Here is a 25,102-nt window from a genome sequence, read left to right on the forward strand (position 1 = left end):
CACTTTCTTTTTAGTCAAAACAGGTCTGCTTTTGGAGGAAGCCAAAACCAAGCCACGAGCCCTCGGTAGCTCTGCATTTTAACCTGTAGTTCGAATGTTGAAGCCATGGAAGGTCCTCAAATGAGCACACTTTGTTAAATGGAAAGATAAACAGATATTGCTTTAAATTTGCAGAATGAAGAATGAAAAGGATAATCTATCTAGTAATATAATAATAAATGGTGAATTCAGGGATCACAGGGATATAAGAAAGTTTATAGCTTATATTTATCTCAAAAATACGAGATGTCGTACACAAGATTGCAGCATACAATCAGTACTTGAGTCCATGTGAGTTCAAATAAAAGCATTGAGCTAACCTCCGCAGAGAGCAACTCCTAATCACATTATACTACTGAAATGAAGCTAATGATCAATCCTGCCAGAAAGGAACCTCTAGGATGACAAAGCTATGGCCCCAATGAGGCTTCAACAGACTCTTGCCTTTTCTGCTCATCGCCTTCACTCTGTTCCCCAGAAACACCCATGGTGCCACTGTTGGATTCAACAACCTCCGCCTCCTCAGCACTCAGTCCATCAGCCGATTCCTCATTTTCTGCTTCCCTCTTGCGACCCAGCACTGCCTCAATAGCTGCTCGGCTAGCCCTGGCAGCTGCCTCTTCCTTAGCCTTCGCCTCAGCCTTCTTCCTCTCCTCTTCTTCTTTAGCAAGAGCCTCTGCTCTGGCTTTCTCTTCAGCAGCACGTGCAGCTGCCTCCGCTTTCTCCCTCTCGACATCTTCATACAACTTTGTCATATCCCCGTCTCTCCCCTCTTTCTCAAGTGCCCCCTCCAGTAGTGCTTTCATTTCATCACTAAATACAACACTCTCGTCCAAGAGAATACCCTTGGCTATCTTTATCGCATCATCCAATCTTGCAGCATCAACATATGCCCTCAACAACAGCTCATAGCTGGCAATGTTTGGCTTGACCTCCTTTTCAGGCATCATATCAAAAAATCCCTGTGCCTCGTCAAGCCTATCAACCTTCACCAACCCACCCATGACTTTGTTAAATGCATTTGCGTTGGGCCTCAGGCCAGCATCAAACATCCCATTGAAGTAACCAACGGCATCATCCACCCTATCCACCTTAAAGCAGGACTCAATGAGCAACACATATGTGTACTCATCAGGGTTTACACCTCGCTCAGCCATCTCCTTGTGCAATCCCTCTGCCTCCCCAACAAGTTCATTCTTCCCCAGCCAGTCAATCAGATTATTGTAGGAGAGTGCATCTGGAGCACACCTCTTCTCAGCCATCTTCCCAAACACCTCGATTGCATCCTGAAACCTTTCAGCACGGCAATATGCATCAACCATCACATTGAAACTCCCCAGGTTCACAGCAATCGTCTTGGGTGGGTCATGCTCCATGCACATTCTATCAAACAACTTGAGTGCATCCTCCAACCTCCCATTCCTCCCAAGCGCATCAAGCACCATGTTGTAACTCACTGCACCAAACCTCACCTTGGAACCCTCTCCAAGCACCTCTTCATAGCAATCCATGGCCTCCTTCTCCATGCCCTTGAGGAAATACCCTTTCATTAGGTTACCATACACCACGCCATCGAGAATAGGCCCACCACCAAGCTTCTCCTTCAGCTCCCCATACAATGAAAGGGCCGTGTCACCATCCCCGGCATTGACAAACCCGCCCATGATGAAGGCATAGACCTGTGTATCAGGGGCGACGAGGCCGCGCTCAAGCATGCCATCCTTGAGCTCGATCGCCTGGTCCAGCTTGCCGTTCTCGGCGAGGGACCGCGCCAGGATGCGGTAAGTGGTCGGGGATGGGAGCACGGGCGAGTCATCCTTGAGGAGGAGGCGGAAGTGCTCGAGCGCGGCGTCGGGGCGGCGGCAGTCGCAGTACGCCTGGAGGAGGAGGTTGTAGGTGGCGACGGTGGGCGCGACGGACGCCTGGGTGACGAAGCGGTGGAGCGAGAGGAGGTCGGCGTAGCGCGCCTGGCGGAGCAGCGCGGCGAGGACGGCGTTGCAGGTGAAGACGGTGGGGCGGCAGTTGGAGTAGATGGAGTGGCGCGTGAGGAGCGCCGCCTCGTCGAGGTCGTTCTCGCGGATGAGCGCGAGAATGCGGCGGTGGAGGTCGAGGCGCTTGCCCGATAGCACCGAGGCCGACTCGGGGATCTTGGGCGCGTTGGGGTTGGAAGCGGAGCGGGGCGCCCCCGGGGCGCGCTGCGGCGCCGGGCCCCGGGAGAGCGGGGGCTCCACGCGGAGGCGGCGCTTGCGGCGGCGGCGCTCGGCGGCCGCGTCCGCGGGGGGCTGGGTGTCGTCGGTTGGGGTGGGGGTTGGAGTGGCGAGGCAGAGGAGACGGAGCTGGGGGCGGAGACGGAGGGGAAGGGGAGGAGGCGAGAGAGGAGCGGCTTGGAGAGCGCCATGGCGGCGACGGAGCAACCTGGAGGAGGGTTTAGCTAGGGATTTGTTGCGGGATTTTTTCCGTTCCGCGAGGAGGGGAATGGGGAGAGGCGAAGAAGACGGGAGAGTGGGCCGACCTGGAGTGTAGGGTGGGCTGGGCTCTTCCTAGACAGGCCGGCCGGCCGGCCAGTCGGTACCCAGGATAGGCATGTTTTGCTTCACCTGTAGGTAGGTTCATAAGAATCCGGTCCGCAACAGGTTTGATGTCAAAATTTTATGAGCGATCACCGGCAAGCTACTAAGATCAGATGTCAGGACAATTGCAGAGTCCATTCCCCGTCGCTATAAGAACGACAGAAACCGACCTTGCACGGGCGTATTACAGCAGGTTCACATTTGCAATCCATCATGGCCATCCACTCCAATCGCCTAATGAAAATTTGTCATTTCGAGTCTAGTGTACGAAAAAGTTCTGTTCACATATAACTGGCAACAACTATGGCTATTTGGATGTTCAACATTCATCTCATCAATGGTACAGTTTACATGATTGATAACTCGAACCAGTAGCATAGTACTATAGCTCTTCATCTCTCTAGTTTATAACATAATGTTACAATCAAAATACAATCTTTGATGGGTTCAAAATCTCTTTGGCCACTCAGAGAGTGCACCATGGATGTAGCTGCTCCCGGTGATCGATGCCATTAGCTCTTGATGCATCAGCTCATCTCGCTTGGTGATTGGGTTAGAGTAAGTTGTCAGCTCAACAATTCTAGCTCATCTGATAGAACTGGAGCCCATGGAACTTTCTCCAAGGTAGTTGTCACCGCTGAAGTCATGTCTATAATAGAATCTAATCTGCTGCACCTGAGAGCTGCTGCACATGCAAAGTTATGGCTTCAGGGCAGGGAGACTGGGCACGTAGAAGTTCCAAGCGATTAAATGGATGTACAAATTGCAGAACATAGTCTTCGTCTGCAAGACATGGGATAAACAAAAGCAAGAGCGCCAACTGAGATGACAACATTATGAACACAAGAACAATATTAAAAAGTTGCCAGGTGAAAGTGTAACTTAATAAAAAAGGTGAAGAAATTCTTACTCTCTTTGACAGTCCCATACAGCCAGCATAAGACCTCATCAGCGAAGGCCAGGCAAACACCACCCTAAGTACAGGGAGATTAGTACAGTTATTGAAAGACATGTTAAAATTTGAGTGCAAGAAAGTAACTGCAAATCCACATTTGGTCCAATCATATCTAATCTGGAGGAAACCATTTGGATTCTCAACTTACCACAAAAGTTTTTCACCCTCAGTTTCAAACAGTGTTTAAAATAGGATAGTGTGCCAGAAAAAATGAGTACATTAGACGATTCATGAATTAGTTCAACATTGCTAGATTCCTCCACTACCGATAAATTATAGAAACATTATTCAGCGTACCTGCCAGTAGTTCTTTGCCTTCACCTTTTGTGTAATATCTTTAGTTCTTAGTCTTTCTGTACGCACGAGTATGCCAGCATCATTCCTAAAAGCCAAAAGAAATGTAGATATCCCATCGGAAGCATTAGACCCACATGATAGCATTAGAATTTGGGTGTTTGAAAACTTAGAGCAAGCAAGAAATTTAGTCTTCTTATGACAAACAATGTGTTAGACACAGAACAAAAAAACCAAGCAAGGCATCCAATTGAATAGTAATAAAAAATGATACAACAACTTGTACTAGGCTACTAGCAGTTGGGCACGTGGCCCAGGAATGCTAGAATAGATTAGGCCCATAGAATCAGATGGTTGCTATAATTTGAGAGTGTGTTGTTTAGGAAAAGAATTTTTCCCTCATGTGGTTAGTTATGAAATTAATTGACTTCCTAATCCAGGGCATGGTTTCTAAATATAGTGCATGGTTAACCATCAACCATTTGAGACATGTTGACCATCCATCTAGTTTGTGGATGCCTGTGCCTTTATAGCTTAGAGTACTTTTAAAATAGTATAGATAAGACAGTCATACAGATGGGTGAGAATGGCAGATTAATAATCAGCACCTATAAGCGTAGAGCTATTAAACCCAAGGCTACCGTTAGCAACAGATTTTGCTTTATAATCATACCAACAAGATTTAGCTTCAGCAGTCAGATTTAATTGCATGGCAAGTGACAAAGCTCAGTAGACCAGAATGGCAGAATCCCGTTATAATATAGAGGAGAACATGATAAAAGGTGAATAATACCTGAATCCCACAACAACATAAGGAACACCAGCCAGGAATGATTGAATCTGCAATATTTAGAGAAGTAGTGATGTTTCAAGATATTAGGAACTTATGAAATTAAAACGCTATTTGCTGAAAAGTATTAGTCCACAGACTAGTAACAGAATTGCTATGTTATCATCTTACACTCTATACATCATGTCATCATATAAAAAGGTTAAGGAAATATTGAGTACTCCCTCCGTTCCAAATTATAGGTTGTTTTGACTTTTATAGATACATAGATTTTACTATGCATCAAAATATAATGCGAGAACAACCTACAATTTGGAACGGAGGGAGTATCAAATATAATAAAGAAACACTTTTTCAAGAAAAGACATCTATATCTGAAATAAAATTCCACACCACAAAGGATAATTGAATAAGAAAAATGAATAGATAGTTTTGAAAACAATTCAAATTAACTAAAACAACAAGAATAGAGAACAAGCTGTAGACCCTGGAATGTAACTAGCTTAAAGGGGAAAGAACAAGATGAGTAAAATACCCAAAACCTAAGTAGCTTTTCTTTCTCATATGCTTCCAATGTATGGTACTCCAGCTGTTACACATCAAGCTCAATGATAAAATCTTAATAAAAAAATGTGGTAGCATAACTTGGGAATTCATGCAAAAACAAACCTCTCTGCTTGTTTTCAACTCCACATAGAATCGCCTGCCATCATCAGTTGCATCACAGCAGTCCATCTCAGCACCCATAATAATGCGATGGGCACCCAATTTTGTCTTTATTACAGAACAATACTCTACATTTGCATCAATACCTCCCCCATCCTCACTTAAGGAGTTCTCAGTGGCAAGGTTTTCAAAAGAATAGCCCCAATAACATCTGAGAATCGAATATAAGGGGAGAAAGTACCAGATCATCAGTATTAATGTGGTTTGGGTTCTTTCCATGTTATCAAGGAATTGGAACGCATCATCAGAAATATCAATATGCCACTATTAAGCTAATCCAGCTGTACACCGACAAACAAAAAAACCACCAATGAATGTGTATAAATATCATAGAAGTTTATACTTGGTTTCTTAAACAGTGCTGGTCTATCAAACTAGAATGCACATGAGCCATTTTTGCAAACCATGTTTTTTTTTCACTATGGGGTATCACCCCATGTAACACGTGAAGTTTTAAAAGGAATGGTCAAAGATTTGAAGTTATATCTTCCCAAATGTCCAAACTTCCCACCAAATATTAACACTTTAGACAATTAATTATTTCTTATTGGGCGAAAATATGGCAACAAATTAAATCAGCATCGTGAAATTAAGATTGGACAGGACAACAATTTTGCACTATAAAAAGTAAATTTAATTTGTAGGTTAATATCAGATGATCATTTACTTTCCTTTGCTAGAATCACCACAAGACAATTCCTGTGCGAATTCAACATATATATATGCTAAACTTTGATTAACTTCTTTGTTACTCAACCTTCTATCATGCAAGGGGGCAAAATAGGAAGGAAAGGGGGAGAGAAATCACCTCCTACGCTCCATCTCACTTTTTGGTCTTTCAGGGAGCTTATGAACATCAAGGTATACAACACCCCTTCTTTTGTGAACGCCCATCTTCCATGGTTCTCTTAGGTAAGCAGTGGCCAATATCTGATGCCAAAGTTGTTATATTTGTCTTTCAGAATAAAAGCGCATAAAAAGTTACTGAGAAATGTTGCGTTGCAGGGTGATTAGAAACTAAACAAGGTACAAAAAAATGTTGGTCATACCAGCAATGTTTTAGTAAAAAGTCACTAAAACGTAATAAGTAACAAAAGGGGGGAAGGACTTTTAGACAGTTTGCACTAGATTAGTGATACAAAAAAATTTGTTGTCCTCAGATAATTTGCACCCGAAGCCCCATACCAGCAATGTTTTAGTAAAAAGTCACTAGAAATGTAAGTAACAAAAAGGGGGAAAAGAAGTTTTAGACAGTATGCACCATACCTTGTTAAGATTATTGCGGTATGTCTGCAAGAAGAGCACATATTATCAGCAGGACCAATAAATTGTATAGTAAGGTAACAAATGAAGATTGGCATCAATGTGACGTTACCACAAAATGTATATTATTCTGAAGAATTATGCTCGTACTTCTTATGCATGCGAGAAGATCGCCAAATCCTTCAGAGCCCAAATCTGTCATTGAACCAAGTCCATCATGACAAAACACCCTCAGATGCAAACACATTTTTTTAAAAAAGACTACCTTTCAATAGCAGAATTACTTCTTTTCAGGATCCTTATGTACAATACAAAAGGAAAAACTGACAGTGAGGTTTTTTCTCCCTTTATCTACTATTTGAAACATCTTCTACTTGCATTCTCTATGTTACTACAATGTATATGCCCTAAGTGGTCCGTCCAATGTAAGTTATATATCATAATAATTGAAAAAGAATTTTGTGAGGCATTGACAGCAACAGATTCATACACTATATACTAAGATAAGAGTTGTAATTGTGAGCATCAACTAGGATGTAGTGAAGAAAAACATGAGCTCAAGAAAGAATGTACCTTTCTTCTCTATAAATGACTCGAATCCTTTATTGAGATCTGCACCGACATAGTCACAAATTTCACGTTTGAAGAGCCTCTAGAGAACAGAAGGATGTTAGTATAACATCCAATATAACAAGAAATAGTAAAAACACAGACAAAATTTTTAGCAGATATCTACAGAAAAGGAAGATAAATCAATGCTGCTCCAGTATCTTACCAAGCTGCGATCATCAAAGAACACACCTCCACCCTCAACGCGGCTTAAGCATGCGATCTCATAAGGCTGCATGAGCAGCAAACATGACTCCACAGAGATGAGTTGTATCAGAAGATGAAATGAACATGACAGTACTATACACACCTCCTGAAAAGCAACAGCTTTTCTAGACAATGTTTCTTCGCTCTTATTAAGCTTCAGGTCTGAAACAAAACCTTCGACATTACGCCCATTCCCAAATCTACCATAGCCAAAGTTATGTCGCCCTGGATGACCTCCTGGTCTCGGAAGAAGTGGTGGACCTCTGCCACCTCGTCCTCCAAAGCCTCCTCGGGAATGATTATTAGTGTTCCGAATTGCAGGAAGCACTGCAAAAAAATTACCCATAATGAAATAAAGTATTATTAATCCCATCTTTCAACCTAAATCCATCTAAGCTTTTAAAAGCAGTTGCACCAAGCACCAAAATATCAAGAATCTTGGCCATGAAAACAATCCAGCCATTCATCACATTCCTTAACACAAAGCAAGGGCATTTTCCTTCTATAATGAAATATTGGTAGGTTGAATGAATGTTGACACGGTAGATATTGAGTTATTACATAGGAAGCTTTTGTCAGATGTGCGCTATACCGTTGTCACCATAATCGCACAAATGAAGTGCTTAGTAACTTTTCAGAATGCTTTCAACACAAAGATGCATTGCCAAAAGCTGTAAGTGTTCGTTACATTTTGTAATTGTGTCCTATTGATTATCCCCAAGTGACCAGGTATTATTCACCAAAAAGACTATGACGATTCATTGCACAGACACATTAAGGTTAGTGCACTATTCTTCAGAGATATAATTTACAATTTTGTGAATGGAAATGAAAACAGCTTAGATGCATCCTTCCCAATCCCAAATAACTGCTCTCCAATTTTGAGGCAAAGCCTTTTTGCACTAAATGTTCCGAATTCAAACTGTGGCTGTTCAAGTATACTCCTTAACAATTTTACTTTCATGCTGCTTTAATTCAAAATATTTTACAGCGCGCGAAAGCCTAAGAACCATCAGCCAGAAGACGATGGTCAACCTACAGCTGAAAACCACCGCCACACTATGTCTAAGGAAAGTGGAAGCCGAAAAGGAGATAGAGAACAATAAAACAATCACTACATTGTTATGTATCCTAAAGTATGAAATTCTACAATCTAAAAGTCTACCCTACCTCACTAAACCCTACGGACAACCAACTCAAAACAAAACCATTCGAGAAACTTGGTAAGGTTCTGTAGCGGTCTCGTAGCTAGTTCTGCAAACCAACGACAGAAGCTACTACTATTCAATCTAGAAACTGGCCCTAGGGCATTGGCACCCAACTTAGTACTGGAGAGACGGACCTGGGACTAGGTACTGGCTGCGCGCGGGGGTTCTGACGTAATCCTCGTTGTCGGAGCCGAACAAATCCCTCTCTTCCTCTACCTCCTCGTCCCCATCCTCCCCCCTCTCGTCGTCCCGGTAGCCACCGGCGCCGGTGCCCCTCGTCCCCACGAGGTTGGACGAATCGTACTCCTCGCCGTCCCCCTCGTCGGCGCCGTCCTCGCCCTCGCCGCCAGCACCGTCGCTGCTGCTGCGGCTTGAGCCGCCACTGGAGGATGAGGAGGACGCGGCGGCGGAGGACGATGAGGATGAGGACGGGGAGGACGAGCCCGACGAGTCGCCGCCGCCGTCGGCCTCAGCCTCAGCGCCGCCGTCTTGGACGTCGTAGTCCTCGCCGAAGACGTCGACGTCCTGTTCAGAGAAGTCCATGGCGAGCGCGGCGGGGGCGGGGCGGCCGGGAAGGCTTTTTCCTTTCGGGCCTGGTCGGAGGCGAGAAGGGTTGTAGTGGGATCCGACAAGGCAGGGAGCGAAAAAAACCCCTGGAATAGGGTTCACCGGACCAGATCGACGGGCAGTGTGTCCGTCGGCTTAGATCCAAATGAAGAGGGTCTCTCAGCTGAACAGCCATTTTGGCATGCAAAACCAATCATATTATTTCTATCCTTATAAAAAATTATATTATTTCTACATATATATAATTTTCTACCTTCTATTTTATAATACCATACTTCAAAGTTACGAGACAACTCATATGACGATGAATAGATATTGGTAACGTTACCAATAAAAAGAATATACCTAGATCTTCTTCCGATTATTATCCTAAGCTTCATTAGTATTTTCCTTGTTGAGGAGAAAAGAAATTGTTCCTTCATCAATATTCCATGTGTTAAATATTTTTTAAACTAAATCTTCCACCTTGAAATAAATATCGATTGTACACTTAATTCAAATATGATATATTAGCGCACTAGTGAGAAATATTTGTAATGTAAGATTAAATAAAATAATTCATAACTAGAATGTGTTAATTTTGAACAATGCTAAATAAAAAACTCGTTAGCTATTACATCAATATCCATTCTTTTATATAGGCATGCCATTATTTCAGCAAATTCAAATTTTCTTCCCCTCTCTTTATGAGTTGCAATGACAAAAAAATTTTACTCTACAACTTTATGAATTGAGTGCTAGTAAAAAAAATTCTACTTATTTTTGTTATGTAACTTCGCCACATATATTATGAACATGGAAAACAATTTTACCACATACATCATACTAATTGTTTCAAAAAGACAAACAACGAAACTGTGTTTACAAAATTGTTGTAGTACCAAGGCTCTTGTCCAAACCAATTTTGAAAAATATAGATCTCATACTTCCTATAATAATATCTACAAAATAAATAACGTAACTGTTCGTCGTAAAATGCAATCACACTATTTATTTCTTTGCACACTATCTTTTTTTTTCATAAATATCAAATTTTCCACATGGTAGAAGCCACATGCACAACTTATTTTTAGAACTTTACTTACTCATGCACTGCTACAGCAAAATTGATAATAAAAAATATCAAACAACATATCATCTTACTGTACATTTTAGCAATATTTTAAAAGAAGCTGCAAGTACTAATTATGGTGTAACATTAAAGATAATTTCTCATACATTTTATATAACCTGTTATATATTAGTAGAATTATAATCATGTTGGTACTTTATTTAACATAAAAATTAAGAATAGTGTGTTCCCAGAGTGTTTCGCAAGAGCTTACCTACAAAGTTTTTTGGGAAAATTCCCTGAAAGGCCCTCAAGCAAATGACGCTTCCTTCTATGGCCCTGGAAAACTGAGACGTCCTTCTGTGGCCTCCTTTTTATTTTCGTTCCCTTCCACGGTCCTCCCGTTACATCTGCAGTTAAGTCCCAGTTAAGTGGCTGTGAAAAGACCATAGTACCCCCGGGCGAAATCCCCTGCAAGGCCCTCAAACAAATCACGCTTCCTTTTATGGCCCTGCAAAACTGCAACTTCCTTATTTGAGCCTGATGAGCTCACAATGTTTCCTACATTTGAAGCACAAGAAGAAAAATGGCACATAAAATGAGCAGCCTACTTCCAGATATCATGAAATGGCAGCAAAGAAACTTGTAATAAATATTTCTTTGTTTATTAGCTCTAAGATTCCAAACAAGCCAGCACCGGCGCCTGCAGCTCTCCGCCCGTCGCCCGCAGCCCTCCGCCCGGCGCCCGTAGCCCGCCGCCCGCCGTGCGCCGCGGCTCGCCGCCCGCCGCGCGCCCGCCGCCCGCAGCCCGCCGCTCGCCGCCCGCAGCCGCCCGCACGCCGCTCACGGGATGGATGGGGAAGATGGGGTCAGGGGCGTGTGGGAGTGCCAGGGGCAGTTCAGATCAAGATATTTTTCTTCTCACCTCAAACCTTAAATCTTAACAGAATGGGCTAACGGATCTAACGGAAGGGTCATGGAAGGGAACGAAAATAAAAAGAAGGCCACGGAAGAGCGTCTCAGTTTTCCAGGATCATACAAGGAAGCGTCATTTGCTTAAGAGCCTTCCACGAATTTTCCGAATTTTTTTCTGTCGACACTGCAAAGCCGCGATCAACAACGCTGAAAGCCCGGATGAGCTCACGAGAACCGTCAGCACTCAGCACTCACCAACACCGCCGAACACACGCGGCAGCGCCGCACCTCCATTCCCAGCGCACGAAAAGGTGGGCGGAGCAGGGGGAGAGGAGCAGGAAGCAGCAACGCGCCGCGCTTGCTTGTCCCTCCCAGGCTCCTCCCACCGCATCACCACCAACCCACCCGCCCCCCCGCCATTCCTCTCAGAAAATCCCACGCTCCTCGGCCCGTCTCCCTCCCCAAACCCCCCCACCCCGACGCCCAGATCTACCCCCTTCTCCTCCGCCTTGCAGCTCCCTCCCCCCACCCCGCGCCCTAGGGCACCGCGCCGCGCCGCGTCGCCCGGGACCCATCGGCGCCGGGCGCGATGCGGGTGCCGTGCTGCTCGCTGTGCAACGTCCGGTACGACGAGGAGGAGCGGACGCCGCTGCTCCTCCACTGCGGCCACGGCTTCTGCCGCGCGTGCCTTTCCCGCATGCTCGCGGCCGCCCCCGGCGCCACGCTGCCGTGCCCGCGGTGCCGTCACCTGACCGCCGTCGGCAACTCCGTCTCCGCGCTGCGGAAGAACTTCCCAATCCTCTCGCTCCTCTCCGCGTCCCCCTCATCCCCCTCCTTCCTCCACTCCGACTCGGGGTCATCCTCCGACGGCTCCGAAGACGAAGACGACTTCTTCGCGCGCCCCAGCCGCCGCCCCGCGTCCGTGCCCGCTGCCGCGCCACCCGGATGCAGCTCGTTCGACCTCGCCTCGCACCCGGACCTCAAGCTCGCACGCCGCATCGGGAGCGGCCCTCCCGGGCCCGCCGGGCAGGAGGTGTGGGCCGGCACGCTGTCCCGTCGCGGCGGCGGCGGGGCCAAGCGGTGCAAGCATCAGGTGGCGGTGAAGAGGGTGCCCGTGGCTGCAGGAGACGGACTCGAGGGGGTTCAAGAGGAGGTGGAGCGGCTGAGGCGCGCCTCCACATGGTGTCGGAACGTGTGCACCTTCCATGGCGCTGTCAGGGTCGGTGGCCACCTCTGCTTCGTGATGGATCGATATGTGGGGTCTGTGCAGGCGGAGATGCGGCAGAATGGTGGACGCCTCACACTGGAGCAGATTCTCAGGTGTGGCATTGCATCTAAACTTGGATACTTACTAGTATTGAGTAGTTTATTCTGCTGCGGTCTTACCATTGCTAGCTGCCTTGCTGGAAATGGCAGTGCTGTAAATATGGATCGAATTGCACCATCATGTTGTCAATACACATGTTCACATGAGCTTTTGAACCTTCTACTCAGTAAGAAGCATGCGTTGCTACAACGTTCACTAAAGGTGTCAAATTTTGGTAGACTGGTAGTATGGTAGCTTGATTCCTGACATGTAAAGTAGCCTCTTGAATAATGGCGTTACACAGTTCGATCTCATTGGGTCTTTGATATGGCTACGTGTCTGGTTATGGCTCGATGAGTGCTGCTAGCTTCTTTGTTTGCTTTTTTCTTCTATTCGTTGTCGTGTCATAGCATTAGAATTTCGAAGAAGGTAAACTTGATCACGACTAATGCTCGTCATATTGGTTAATATTTCTGCGCAACATATTTTGTGAATTACATAACTTGGATTGCCATTTATTTGTTGCTGGGTCAATTACCATCAAGTTGCCAAGCTGTGCAGCTTCAGTTTTGTCTATTATCAGTTCACAGAACGACTACAACGCTTGTATATGCCGAGGACATTAAAGTCCCTATGGCTTGCATTCTTGTGAGTATAATTTCTATAATAATGCACAACTCATGAAGTGCCATGATTTTCCCAGCAACATTAGGCACTGGCACATTTAACATTTCTCCACCAGACTGATGTGGTCTTTTGAATGGAAGCCCGAAGCGAAACTCCCACCAATGAGACCATCATTGTCATCTCTAACTTCAATTCAAAGATTCTATGTTATATTTCTGCGCAATTGAGGCCATTTCTGTATTTTGACTGTTGTTGGATTTCCTCCTATATGTTAGCAAGGCAATTCAACCAATATGTCATGGTGATTGTCTGTTTGGATGCATCCATATTAACAACAGTTCATGTTTAAGATTTTCTATACAGCTAACTGTTTATAAGGTGATAACTACATTGTAGTTTAGTTTTGGCAATACTTAATTGCATGTCATTATATGCCAATTCATTACTTCCCCTAATATGGAAGCCTGTCCTATTTCACGTTCTTAGATATTGGATTTCCTTATAGCACTTTGATCATTTTCCGATTCAGAGTACATTTGAACTGTGAAAGTTCATAATCAACATAACAGTGTGGTAGTGATACTCTGGTACTCGAAATCAGCGCGCCTTATATCACTGGCCAAAATTGTGGAAGATCAGTTAATGTCCTAAGCTAGTTGAGTTAGCTTTGCTGACAATTTGTATCAAAAACTTATGGTGGCAGAACGAAAAACAACAACAGCAAGCCTTTTAAACACAAACAAATTGGGGTAGGTTAAAAAGAAAACCCTACGGTGGTGTTTTATGGTTCTACCAAAACGATCTGGGGTTCAACTTCATTCTTATATTGTCAAGTTAACTGTGTAAACTTGTTCTGAGTATGCAGTATTGCTGTGGTACATTTGATGAAAGCTTTTATAATCTGTCAACAGCTGATGGACAAAATCATATGAATACAATATGCTGAAACTTGTAGCATTTTAATACCCAGTGAGCTCTATCTCTAAGTAAGCAACAGAGTCCCCCAAGTATACACTGAAGCTACCTGTGGATTGATTTTTATTTTTTTCATGCTGAGTGCATGGAAAATTAGTATAATTAGTTATCTTGCAATGACATTCATATTCATTTATTTCTTCTGCCTTTGAAGTTTGAATGAGAGGCTGAGCTTTGTGAATAAGTCTATTTCGTTGTCACTGTCCAGTACATTTTAACAATTCGTGGCATTCTTAACCAGTGTCGCTGTGATCGATTATCCTTTTGTTATTCAACTATGTGGAACCACTGATGATTTCTTTTCATGTACCTGACGTTGCAGGTATGGAGCAGATATTGCCCGTGGTGTAGCAGAACTCCATGCAGCGGGTATTGTTTGTATGAGCATAAAGCCATCAAACATTCTTTTGGATGCAAGTGGACATGCTGTCGTTTCAGATTATGGTCTTTCGGCAATTCTGAAGAACCTTACTAGTAGGAGAGTACCTGATGACTCCAGTGCTGGCATTGATGCTACACTGCTTAGCCCCAATTATACAGCTCCAGAGGCATGGGGACCATTGAAGAAGTCATTGAATATGTTTTGGGATAGTGCAAATGGCATATCACCAGAGTCAGATGCATGGAGTTTCGGCTGCACACTTGTGGAAATGTGTACTGGTGCTGTACCGTAAGTGGCATGATTATTTCATTTGTTATCCTTAATGTTTTGTGAATGGTGTGGTTAGATGCTCTTGAAATGCAGATGGGCTGGGCTAAGTGCAGAGGAAATCTGTAAGTCTGTTGTGAAAGAAAAGAAGCCACCGCCTCAATATTCAAGAGTAGTAGGTGTAGGACTTCCGGGGGAGTTGTGGAAGATGATTGGTGATTGTTTGCAGTTCCGAGCTTCAAGAAGACCATCCTTCCAGGACATGCTAAAAACTTTTCTCCGACATCTTCTGGACATACCACGGAGCTCACCTGCTAGTCCTGAGAAGTAATTTCTTTATCTGCCTTTGTATTACTATATTGAGAAAATACATGGAAGCTAAAAGCTTTGGAGAACCTTACCCTAAAGTGTAGCAGCAAATAGTGAAATATATTCAAGTTAATTATTCCTAAAAAGATTCTTTCATCTTCAACTAGAAATGTACATTGTTTTCCGAACTTAAGTTTTGACTTAGTTACTTGCGTCTGCAGTGATTTCGCAAATGAAAGCTTGCCCAATGGTATAGAACCTCCAACAACCTCCATCCTGGAGATGGTTCATGATAATCCAAATGCCTTACATCATCTTGTATGTGAAGGAGATGCTGCTGTTGTTAGGTTTGTCCTTGGCAAATTTTGTATAGTTGCACATACATCGTATACTGTTTCACACTAAACCTTTTGTAAATACCAGGGATCTACTTGCAAAGGCCGCGTCAGAGAGAAATGGTAGTTTAATTCGTTCTCTCTTAGAAGCACAAAATACAGATGGGCACACTGCCTTACATTTAGCATGCCGCCGAGGCTCAGCAGAGCTTGTGGAAGCTATTGTGGCTTACCAAGAGAATGTAGACATATTAGACAAGGATGATGACCCTCCTATAGTTTTTGCTTTGGCTGCTGGCTCTCCTCAATGTGTTCGTGCACTTGTAGGCAGGTCTGCTAGTATCAATTCTAGGCTTAGAGAAGGCCTGGGTCCTACCCTTGCCCATGTCTGTGCCCATCATGGTCAACCGGAGTGCATGCAAGTATGTCATCATGCTCATCTCATACCGTTTGAGCTTGCTGGTTCCTGTTTTTAGATTTTGTATCATTGTATGTGTATGCAGGAGCTGCTGATGGCTGGAGCTGATCCTAATGCAGTAGATGGAGAAGGTGAATCTGTCCTGCATATTGCTGTGGCCAGGAGATATACTGATTGTGCTATTGTCATACTGGAAAACGGAGGCTGCAGATCAATGGGCATACCAAATTCTCATCATAAAACGTAAGAAATTGCCTAGTGGAAGGGCCAACCTAGGGAATCAGCTTCTATTATTATGTTTTTTACTGCTGATCTGCCACTTAGCATTAAAAAAAACTCATTTAAGCTATGTCTGCATTAAATCTTTCCATTTGCATGTTTTATCTGTCTAGTTATTTCGTTTTAGTGACATTTCACTCTTATGATGAATAGGCCGTTGCATCTATGTATTGAAACATGGAACACGGCTGTAGTAAGAAGATGGGTTGAAGTTGCATCTTTAGAGGAGATAGCAGAAGCGATTGATGTACCCAGCCCTGTTGGGACAGCTTTATGCATGGCAGCAGCTCTTAAAAAGGAGCACGAGAAAGGTAATTTATGGTTTTGCTTCTATTACATTCGGCAGATACAAGGACATACTTTTATAGTTCTATGTTTGGTTATAACACTATGGGATAATCTGTTTTTACAGTTCCATCAGGTCTAGGATCTTTGGATAATTCTGTTCTTTTGTCTATTGCAAATCTTGTTTTGTTCTAATACTACTATTGACTTACATTTGCCAGAGGGTAGAGAGTTAGTAAGAATTTTGCTCGCTGCTGGTGCTGATCCTACAGCACAAGATGATCCACACTGCAGAACTGCATTACATACTGCAGCGATGATTGATGACGTGGAGCTGGTTAAGGTAAAGGTCTAAAAGCCATCTGGTGACTTGATTTTTCCCCTACTCTCTTCTGTTTCTGCTTACATATGATAACAAGACTTGTTTGTGTTATCTTTTTAATGGCAGATCATACTGGAAGCAGGAGTTGATGTAAATATAAGAAATGCTCAAAATACAACCCCACTACATGTTGCACTTAATAGAGGTGCAAACTCGTGCGTTGGCTTGCTTTTGGCAGCTGGAGCAAACTGCAACATACAGGTTTGCTGTCTTGCTGTCTGTTTTTTCATATAATTTTTGTACATAGCACTGGGTAATTTTGGAAGCCAAGTCCAATAAAATACTCTTGTGCAAGTCAATATTAGGAAATATACAGTAGTGCTACTAGTTGGGAGCTGTAGTGAACCTCTTTCTAATAATTCTAATTCACTTTATTTATGATTTACTTTGTACTGAACGAAGCTTATGTTCTTTGCGTTTTCTGTTCTTGGCACCATATGTTTTTGTCTCTTGCGGAGTTTCAGTAGGAACTTAAAATATACCATAAACCTATAAAATGTATGAATGACATTAGTGTCTGTCACATTTATTTTTTGATATCCTCTATAAATGTAATATGGTTTCCGTGATTATAATCTACTCAAATGCTATGGTTTTCATGGTCAGTTGGCATTGTGTCCTATTTTTGCATGGTACATGTAATGGAATTTGTTTTTGCTGTGTTATTTCTACATCCAGCCAATCACATATATGTTTAAGTTTTTGGCTGATATTAGTTCTGGAAGACCTAGCTGATACATTAAAAAGGAAATCAACTGTACAAAAGAAGTTTACTGGATAAAAAAAACAAAAGGAAAGCAAAAATCATAAGGGATAAAATTCATCCCAACAATTTGGCTACATCAGCCTATATAAAAGTAGGAGGTGACTTGAAGTAGTTTTGCAGCCTCTAACCAGTGTTTCTCAAATAAACCTGGCTATTAAGAGATGCTCTGTCTCAAATGTACTGATTTGTCTGAAACTAAATGTGCCAACTTCTCAATGATATGTGCCAACAAATATTGGGCTTCATGTAGTTCCTAGTCCTGCACCCCGGAGACATATAAAGATCAACTGCATTATCCCATTTCATCCCAATCAAGTATTCAACCACTAGGCTCCAGCACTATGGCTAGATGATTATTAATGATAGATACCTCCAATTCCTGAAATGTTCTTAAGAGCACAAGACTATAACTATAAGACCATGTTTAAGTGTTGGAAATAGGCTATTCATGATCTAATGATCTCCAGAATAAAATGGATCATCTTAGTACTTTAGTAGTGGGCATATGGATGCTTCGAAAATGTTTAGCTGCTAAAGTAATATTCATTGGTGGTCTGCTCAGAAGTCAAGATGATTGGTGCTATGACCACCCAAAAACGAATTTGGATGTACTGAGACCTTTTTCTAGGAAGGCCTTACTGTTGGTCTTCTGCCTGGTTTCTTTCATTTCATTTTTTTCGGTTATCTCAGACCTTTTCAGGTCTGTAGTTATGTTACACATGACTGATTGTTTATACCATTTTTGGTGCACCTTTACCATTTTACACAACCTGGTACTACCGCTATGCTATGTCAGAACCAAATTATTTGTATATATTTAATTGTTGTGCTATTTGGTTATCAGGATGATGATGGCGACAATGCTTTTCACATAGCTGCTGATGCAGCAAAAATGATACGTGAAAACCTGACTTGGATTGTTCAAATGCTACAACAGCCGTCACCAGCTGTTGATGTGAGAAACCACCGGTAAGCAACTTATAAGGAAATCAACTATCCAAAAAAAGTGATGCCAAAGGAAACAGCAAGCATCATGAGATGAAATCTGATTATTGCTTAACATTTTCTTTTATTTGAAACCTTCTCTTTGCAATGCTGTTTGAATTTTAGTTGTGTGAATGAAGAAGTTCCATGGTTTGTATGCTAACAAGTAGAAGAATATCCCTATAAATTACAGAGGCTGGACACTAAGAGATTTTCTTGAGAGGCTTCCACGAGAATGGATTTATGAAGAATTGATGGAAACACTTGAAGATGAAGGAGTTCATCTCTCCCCAACCATGTAAGGAACTTGTGCTGCGTTGCTTTTTGAGTAAATTTTGCGAAACTACATGTATGGTTTAGCTAAACCATACTTTTAGCAAGTTTTCATTGTAGACGACATACTCTGACCAACTGGCAGGCCCATCTGTGTGCGCTATACAGTAATTTCTGTTTGTAATGATGCTAAGATGGAGCTATCATGTGGGCCAAACAATTTGCTGTCATCCGCATGACACCAAAGGGTAGTAAGGGGTGTTTGCTCCATCCCATAAATCTGTCGTGTCAGCCAGCAGGTTATATGATGATTTATCTGGTCCACATGACATTGAGTATTACCATGTATCACTTACAGGAGGGCCCAATTGGTCAGAGGTCGCTGTATGGGACTGTAATTTGTTCATATTTTTTCCTTTAATATGTTTGTCAAAAGATGCATGGGTCTTATGTAAAAATTTCGTGGAAGTGTCAGGTTTGTGACAGTTTGATCAACATAGTTTCATGAAATCCACTCTTTCTTTTATTAGCATTTTTGCAATCTGTTTAAGTGCTGTAGAGTTAAGTTCTAGCTGGGCATCTTCAATACTAACTCCGTTTATTTTACACGCTGTTTTGACTAACAGCCTCCAATATACAATGTCGAGCGTTGCCTTTCCTAATTATATGTTGCGAAAAAAATGTTATGCAAACTATGATATTCACATTTTTTGAGTTTTGATGACAATCCAAGAAATATATTTTGGAAAAGTTGACTCAACACATTCTAAGATGGCAAGGAGGAACTCAGTCATGCTATTTGCAAATTGTCTTAGTAATCCATTTGCTTTATGCTGTAATCAGATACGAGGTTGCGGATTGGGTGAAATTTAGAAGAAATGTAACATCCCCAGCTTTTGGATGGCAAGGTGCAGGACCCAGAAGCATTGGTTTTGTCCAGTCTATTGTAGACAATGACCACCTTGTTGTGTCATTTTGTACTGGAGAAGCACGTGTTTTGACAAGTGAAGTTATCAAAGTCATTCCATTAAATAGGGGCCAACATGTGCAGCTCAAGCCAGATGTTTCAGAACCTAGGTAAATCAAGTTTATTTCTTCATACTTTTGATGCTACACCCTGTTATGTGGCTGAAACCTCACTGTGAAGTGAATAAAGCAATGCCTATTATAGTATTATGTTAACATGTTTTTTCCTTATTTGCTGGACACTGAGATTATTAGTCTGTTCGAAAACTTGTGAATCACTTTATGATTTATACCATGTGTTTTCCGTCAGTAACTGTAAGTAGAAGGCCATATGATTGTTCCAGCAGATAGATTCCCTAATGCTTTATGTACTTATTCAATCTGGCGTTCTAGGTTTTACACAGACGCTGATCAATGATCATGCTAGTAACTTGTAGTTCTGTGACAAACAAAACTTGCACGAGACCTGTCAGTCTCTGTTCTGGTTATATTCAGCTGTTGAAAAAATGTTAAACTGATACATTAAGCTCTTCATTGATCCTATGCCGTTCAAGTGATAGATAGCCCACAAATGGGGCTTTGCTTCTATCTGTTACAAAAACTGAAGTTGCACTTTCGTACTACTGCAAACAGTGAAGTTTAAAACACTCGTGGAATACATAGTTTCCATTTGCATGCTAATGATATTGGCATGATCATTCATCTGAGATTGATTTCTATGGCACGTTCACTATCATTGTGCTAACGAAATAATGTGTGAAGTGTCTGAAAAAACTGTAGTATATAGCTGTTTTTCATGTGAAATTGTCATTTTTTATCACTATCAAATATCCTCTTGTCAGATTTGGATGGCGTGGTCAGTCGCGAGATAGCATTGGGACGGTTCTCTGTGTTGATGATGATGGAATCTTGAGGGTTGGTTTCCCAGGAGCTTCTAGGGGATGGAGAGCTGATCCTGCTGAGATTGAAAGGGTTGAAGAATATAAGGTTGGTAACTGGGTTCGGATTCGCCCTTCACTAACGGTTGCTGTACATGGCATGGAGTCTATTACTCCCGGAAGTGTTGGCATTGTATACTCCATCAGACCAGATAGCAGTCTTCTGTTGGGCCTTTGCTACTTGTCCAATCCATGGTTGTGTGAACCAGAGGAGGTCGAACATGTTGACCCATTCAAGGTAATTGTTTGAATTATCTACCACTTAATATATGGTCTATTTTTAAGTTGCTTCCCACACATTTTTTTGAACTATATACTAGTGAATATGATCCATTTATTCTTGTGTTTGCAATCCTTTACAACTAAGAGTCCCTTTGGTACTGCTGTGGCTTTTATCTGCACTTTTATTTACTTCCTTTTGGTTATATACATATTTTTAAGAGTCATAAACATCAAAGTTTCACTATTTCTCTGTCCAACTAGATTCAGTATGGCTACACAACAATTAGGAACTAACCTTTCATATATTTGTGCTTCTGTGTCATTTTGGGACCTGTCTGGTTTTGCTTAGTTTGATGCTCTTGATTTTGCAAAAATCTTTCCAGATTGGCGACCAAGTATGTGTAAAGAGGTCTGTTGCAGAGCCCAGATATGCATGGGGTGGTGAGACCCATCACAGTGTGGGGAAAGTAATTGACATCGAGAGTGATGGTCTGCTCATCATTGATATTCCTAATCGGGCTTTACAATGGCAGGCAGACCCGTCAGACATGGAGAAGATCGAGAACTTTAAGGTATAAGCTTCTTAACATTCGTGTCGGTGCTGTTCTCAATTTCTTTGGATCCTCATCTTCCGTTTCTATTTGCAGGTTGGTGATTGGGTTAGAGTCAAAGCAACGGTACCTTCACCCAAATATGGATGGGAGGATGTGACTCGTAATAGTATTGGAATAGTGCATAGTCTACAAGATGATGGGGATGTTGGTATTGCTTTCTGCTTCAGAAGCAAGCTTTTTCTTTGTTCTGTTGCAGACGTGGAGAAGGCACAGCCATTTGAAGTAGGGGAAAAGGTTCATGTATCACCTTCCATATCTCAGCCACGCCTTGGATGGTTGAATGAAACTGCAGCAACCATTGGAGCCATAGCAAGGATTGACATGGATGGAACTTTAAATATCAAGGTTTCTGGCAGAAAAAGCTTGTGGAAGGTTGCTCCTGGTGATGCTGAGAGGCTTTCAGCTTTTGAGGTTGGAGACTGGGTCCGCCAGAAACCAAGTATTGGGAGCAGACCTACTTATGACTGGAATAGTATTGGCAAAATAAGCATTGCAGTAGTCCACAGCATTCAGGACTCTGGTTACTTGGAGTTAGCTGGTTGCTTCAGGAATGGGAAATGGTTAACTCATAACACAGACATTGAGAAGGTAGAGCCCTTTAAGATTGGTCAGCATGTTCGGTTTCGTGCCGGAATTTCAGAGCCTAGATGGGGATGGAGAGATGCAAAGCCTGATTCTAGAGGCATTATCGCTGGTGTACATGCTGATGGAGAAGTTAGGGTTGCCTTCTTCGGTGTGCCTGGATTGTGGAGAGGTGATCCTGCAGATCTTGAAATCGAGAAAATCTTTGAGGTTGGACAGTGGGTTAGGCTGAGGAACGATGCGGATCAGTGGAAATCGCTCAGACCTGGTAGCATTGGTGTGGTGCATGGGGTGGGATATCATGGTGATGCTTGGGATGGAACCATTCATGTGGCTTTCTGTGGTGAGCAGGAAAGGTGGACAGGGCCTTCTAGCCAGCTTGAAGGTGTTAGCAAGTTTGTTGTTGGGCAGCGTGTTCGAATCAGAGGTTGTATCCGCCAGCCAAGATTCGGTTGGTCTAATCACAATCATTCGAGTATAGGAACGATCTCATCTATTGACGCCGATGGGAAACTAAGGATTCACACACCAGCTGGTGCCAGGGCTTGGTTGATAGACCCAGCAGAGGTGGAGAAAGTGGAGGAAGAGGAGGAAATCTGTGTCGGGGACTGGGTGAAGGTTAAGGACTCCATTGCGACCCCAACATATCAATGGGGTGATGTGAACCACACCAGCATAGGGGTGGTCCACCGGGCTGATGATGGAGAGCTCTGGATTGCTTTCTGCTTCTGTGAGAGACTATGGTTGTGCAAAGCATGGGAAGTGGAGAAGGTGAGGCCCTTCCGACAAGGGGATAGAGTACGGATACGACCAGGTCTTGTATCCCCCAGGTGGGGTTGGGGGATGGAGACTTATGCCAGCAAAGGTGAGGTTATAGGTGTCGATGCAAATGGAAAACTGAGGATCAAATTTCGGTGGAGGGATAGACTTTGGATCGGGGACCCTGCTGATATCGTTCTCGATGATGCCCCCTCACTGACAGAGGCTCCTAATGGCTTTTTTTCATAGGCTTGTGGTATTCTTTTGACCCCATACCTGATTTTCTTGCACCCATCCATTTTGCAGCATTTCAAATTTAGTAAGATCTCAACCTGCAGTGGAGTTGCAAGTTGCACATAGTTATCCTCGCTAGCATGGAGGGGTGTATTTCGTGTTGATAACCCGGGAATGGAAAGAGACAGCAATAGTGAAATAGAGTTGATAACCACCACCTAGGGTTTTTTTTCTTTGGTTTACATGTATAATTATGTGCCTGGCGCCTTTTTTTGGTTTCAGTGTATCATATATACCATTGTACAGGTTCGGACCTGAACATTAATTTAATTGATAGTGGCCTTGTATTTTACTTAATTGGCGGCTGTGCTGATAGCTCCGACAATCACTGGCTCGATGTGGACCGAGTGCCTGGCCGTGCCCCATCTCGCAGAAGTGACTGGAAGCTGCTCAGTGGCATATGGGGCCTGTTTAGATCATGACGCAAAAACATTTTTTCAAAAAAATCTTACCAATTTGAAGTACTAAATGAAGTCTATTTATAAAACTTTTTGCATGGATGGGTTGTAAATCACGAGACGAATCTAATGATGCTAATTAATCCATGAATAAGCAATAATTAGCGGATGGTTACTGTAGTATTACTGTTGCAAAATATGGATTACGTAGGCTCATTAGATTCGTCTCGCGATTTACAGCCCATCCATACAAAAAGTTTTATAAATAGACTTCATTTAGTACTTCAAATTAGTAAGATTCCTTTGGCATCTTTGCGTTTACAGGTTTTTTTGCGTTTTTACGGAAGGAACTAAACAGGCCCATGGTTGCATGGCGTCCTGCGCTTTCCCAAGCTGCTTGCGTTCTGTTCAGATCACTGGCGGAGCCTCCGGGCCATAGAGGGCTCGGGTCCCTCTTGTTCTGGATAAATTTTTAAAGAACCTATAGTTCAGCAATTTGTGTTTGATACGTACATCTACAACAGATCATGCATATAAAGGATGAAAGCCTATATTTACTAGATCATACATATAACGGATGAAATCCTATATTTACTGCATACCTATTACTTCTACACATTTATATAAAGGATGAAGGCCTATATTTACTGCATATGTATTACTTCTGCACATTTGCATGACTGCATGCATGTTTGGATTCAGAGACTAATTTGTAGTCCGGATCATATCGGATGTTTGGATGCCAATTAGGAGGACTAAATATAAGCTAACTATAAAACTAATTGCATAAATGAAGACTAATTTACGAGACAAGTCTATTAAACCTAATTAACCTATCATTATCACATGTTTGCCATAGCACAACATTGCCAAATCATGGAATAATTAGGTTTAATAAATTCGTCTTGCGAATTACTCTCTATTTATACAATTAGTTTTATAATTAGTCTATATTTAATATTTCTAATTGGTGTCCAAATATTCGATGTGATGGAATAAAAAATTAGTCTGGAGGATCCAGACGGCCCGATATTCTCCTATGTATTTTGACTTTCATCAAGTTTATTTGCTAGTTTGGATATTAATACTACCGCACATCAATGCTAGTCCATCATCAGTTTTGTGTGCTTCACTACTGTAGTTCATATTTGCTTCTTTATTTTTTCTTGCTTCTAAAGTTTAAACCTCAAGAGCTACTCCCTAAAAATCATCTATTTCTTAGTTTGTATAATTTTTATTTAGAGCAGGCGTTAACACTTCGGCTATAGGCATGATATGCTATAGCAATCGGCCCCCCTTGATTGACTCCTAGCTCCGCCACTGGTTCAGATAGCTATCCGGCTGTAGTGATGTTTATGTGGCATGCTTCAAAAAAGTATGGGGTTTTCAAACTTGCCAAAAAAAAAAAGAAATATCAGTTACTTCATCTGTTTTTCTGTACTATATGCAAGCGGAGTGCAAGATATACTCCGTGGTCACCTTGCTCGGCAAAGGGCGATGTGCTGCACATTTCTAGTATCCATCCGTGATTTCAGGTGCATCTCTGT

The 25,102-nt window shown here is 42.6% G+C and overlaps 3 protein-coding genes across 3 annotated transcripts; 1 reads left to right on the forward strand and 2 right to left on the reverse strand.

Moving 5' to 3' along the window:
• Positions 1–243: 243 nt before the first annotated feature.
• On the reverse strand, positions 244–2,452 carry LOC112887307 (pentatricopeptide repeat-containing protein At3g49240, mitochondrial-like). The gene is given in 2 exon segments (XM_025953449.1): positions 244–2,395; positions 2,398–2,452. Coding segments are annotated over 2 exon segments (1,986 nt in total). The 5' UTR covers positions 2,438–2,452; the 3' UTR covers positions 244–449.
• Positions 2,453–2,894: 442 nt separating this feature from the next.
• Positions 2,895–9,297, reverse strand: LOC112887002 (decapping nuclease DXO homolog, chloroplastic). The gene is made up of 13 exons (XM_025953072.1): positions 8,796–9,297; positions 7,557–7,780; positions 7,413–7,478; positions 7,211–7,289; positions 6,750–6,832; positions 6,641–6,664; positions 6,183–6,304; positions 5,318–5,525; positions 5,184–5,237; positions 4,652–4,698; positions 3,862–3,946; positions 3,520–3,583; positions 2,895–3,392 (listed from the first exon to the last, which is right to left on the reverse strand). The coding sequence occupies exons 1-13, from the start codon at positions 9,202–9,204 to the stop codon at positions 3,271–3,273; spliced, it is 1,587 nt and encodes a 528-aa protein (XP_025808857.1). The 5' UTR covers positions 9,205–9,297; the 3' UTR covers positions 2,895–3,270.
• A 2,486-nt stretch (positions 9,298–11,783) lies between these two features.
• On the forward strand, positions 11,784–23,454 carry LOC112884165 (E3 ubiquitin-protein ligase KEG). The gene is made up of 15 exons (XM_025949519.1): positions 11,784–12,514; positions 14,425–14,772; positions 14,848–15,078; positions 15,282–15,407; positions 15,484–15,817; positions 15,899–16,056; positions 16,246–16,403; positions 16,599–16,720; positions 16,826–16,960; positions 18,370–18,494; positions 18,703–18,807; positions 19,626–19,859; positions 20,591–20,924; positions 21,292–21,480; positions 21,556–23,454. Exons 1-15 carry the CDS (start codon positions 11,784–11,786, stop codon positions 23,110–23,112), a joined length of 4,887 nt encoding a protein of 1,628 aa, XP_025805304.1. The 3' UTR covers positions 23,113–23,454.
• Positions 23,455–25,102: the final 1,648 nt, after the last annotated feature.

Source organism: Panicum hallii, chromosome 3 (genome assembly GCF_002211085.1).
Source record: "Panicum hallii strain FIL2 chromosome 3, PHallii_v3.1, whole genome shotgun sequence".
Lineage (NCBI taxonomy): Eukaryota > Viridiplantae > Streptophyta > Magnoliopsida > Poales > Poaceae > Panicum > Panicum hallii.

Excerpts from the sequence above, each read along its gene's own strand:
- LOC112887002 (XM_025953072.1), bottom strand. The coding sequence starts at position 9,204 with ATGGACTTCTCTGAACAGGACGTCGACGTCTTCGGCGAGGACTACGAC. Across the intron at positions 7,479-7,556 it reads AAGCTGTTGCTTTTCAGGAG|CCTTATGAGATCGCATGCTT; the intron begins GTGTGTATAGTA and ends CTGCTCATGCAG. Across the intron at positions 3,584-3,861 it reads AGGCAAAGAACTACTGGCAG|GGTGGTGTTTGCCTGGCCTT; the intron begins GTACGCTGAATA and ends CCCTGTACTTAG.
- LOC112884165 (XM_025949519.1), top strand. The coding sequence starts at position 11,784 with ATGCGGGTGCCGTGCTGCTCGCTGTGCAACGTCCGGTACGACGAGGAG. Across the intron at positions 15,818-15,898 it reads GTCAACCGGAGTGCATGCAA|GAGCTGCTGATGGCTGGAGC; the intron begins GTATGTCATCAT and ends ATGTGTATGCAG. Across the intron at positions 19,860-20,590 it reads CCAGATGTTTCAGAACCTAG|ATTTGGATGGCGTGGTCAGT; the intron begins GTAAATCAAGTT and ends TCCTCTTGTCAG.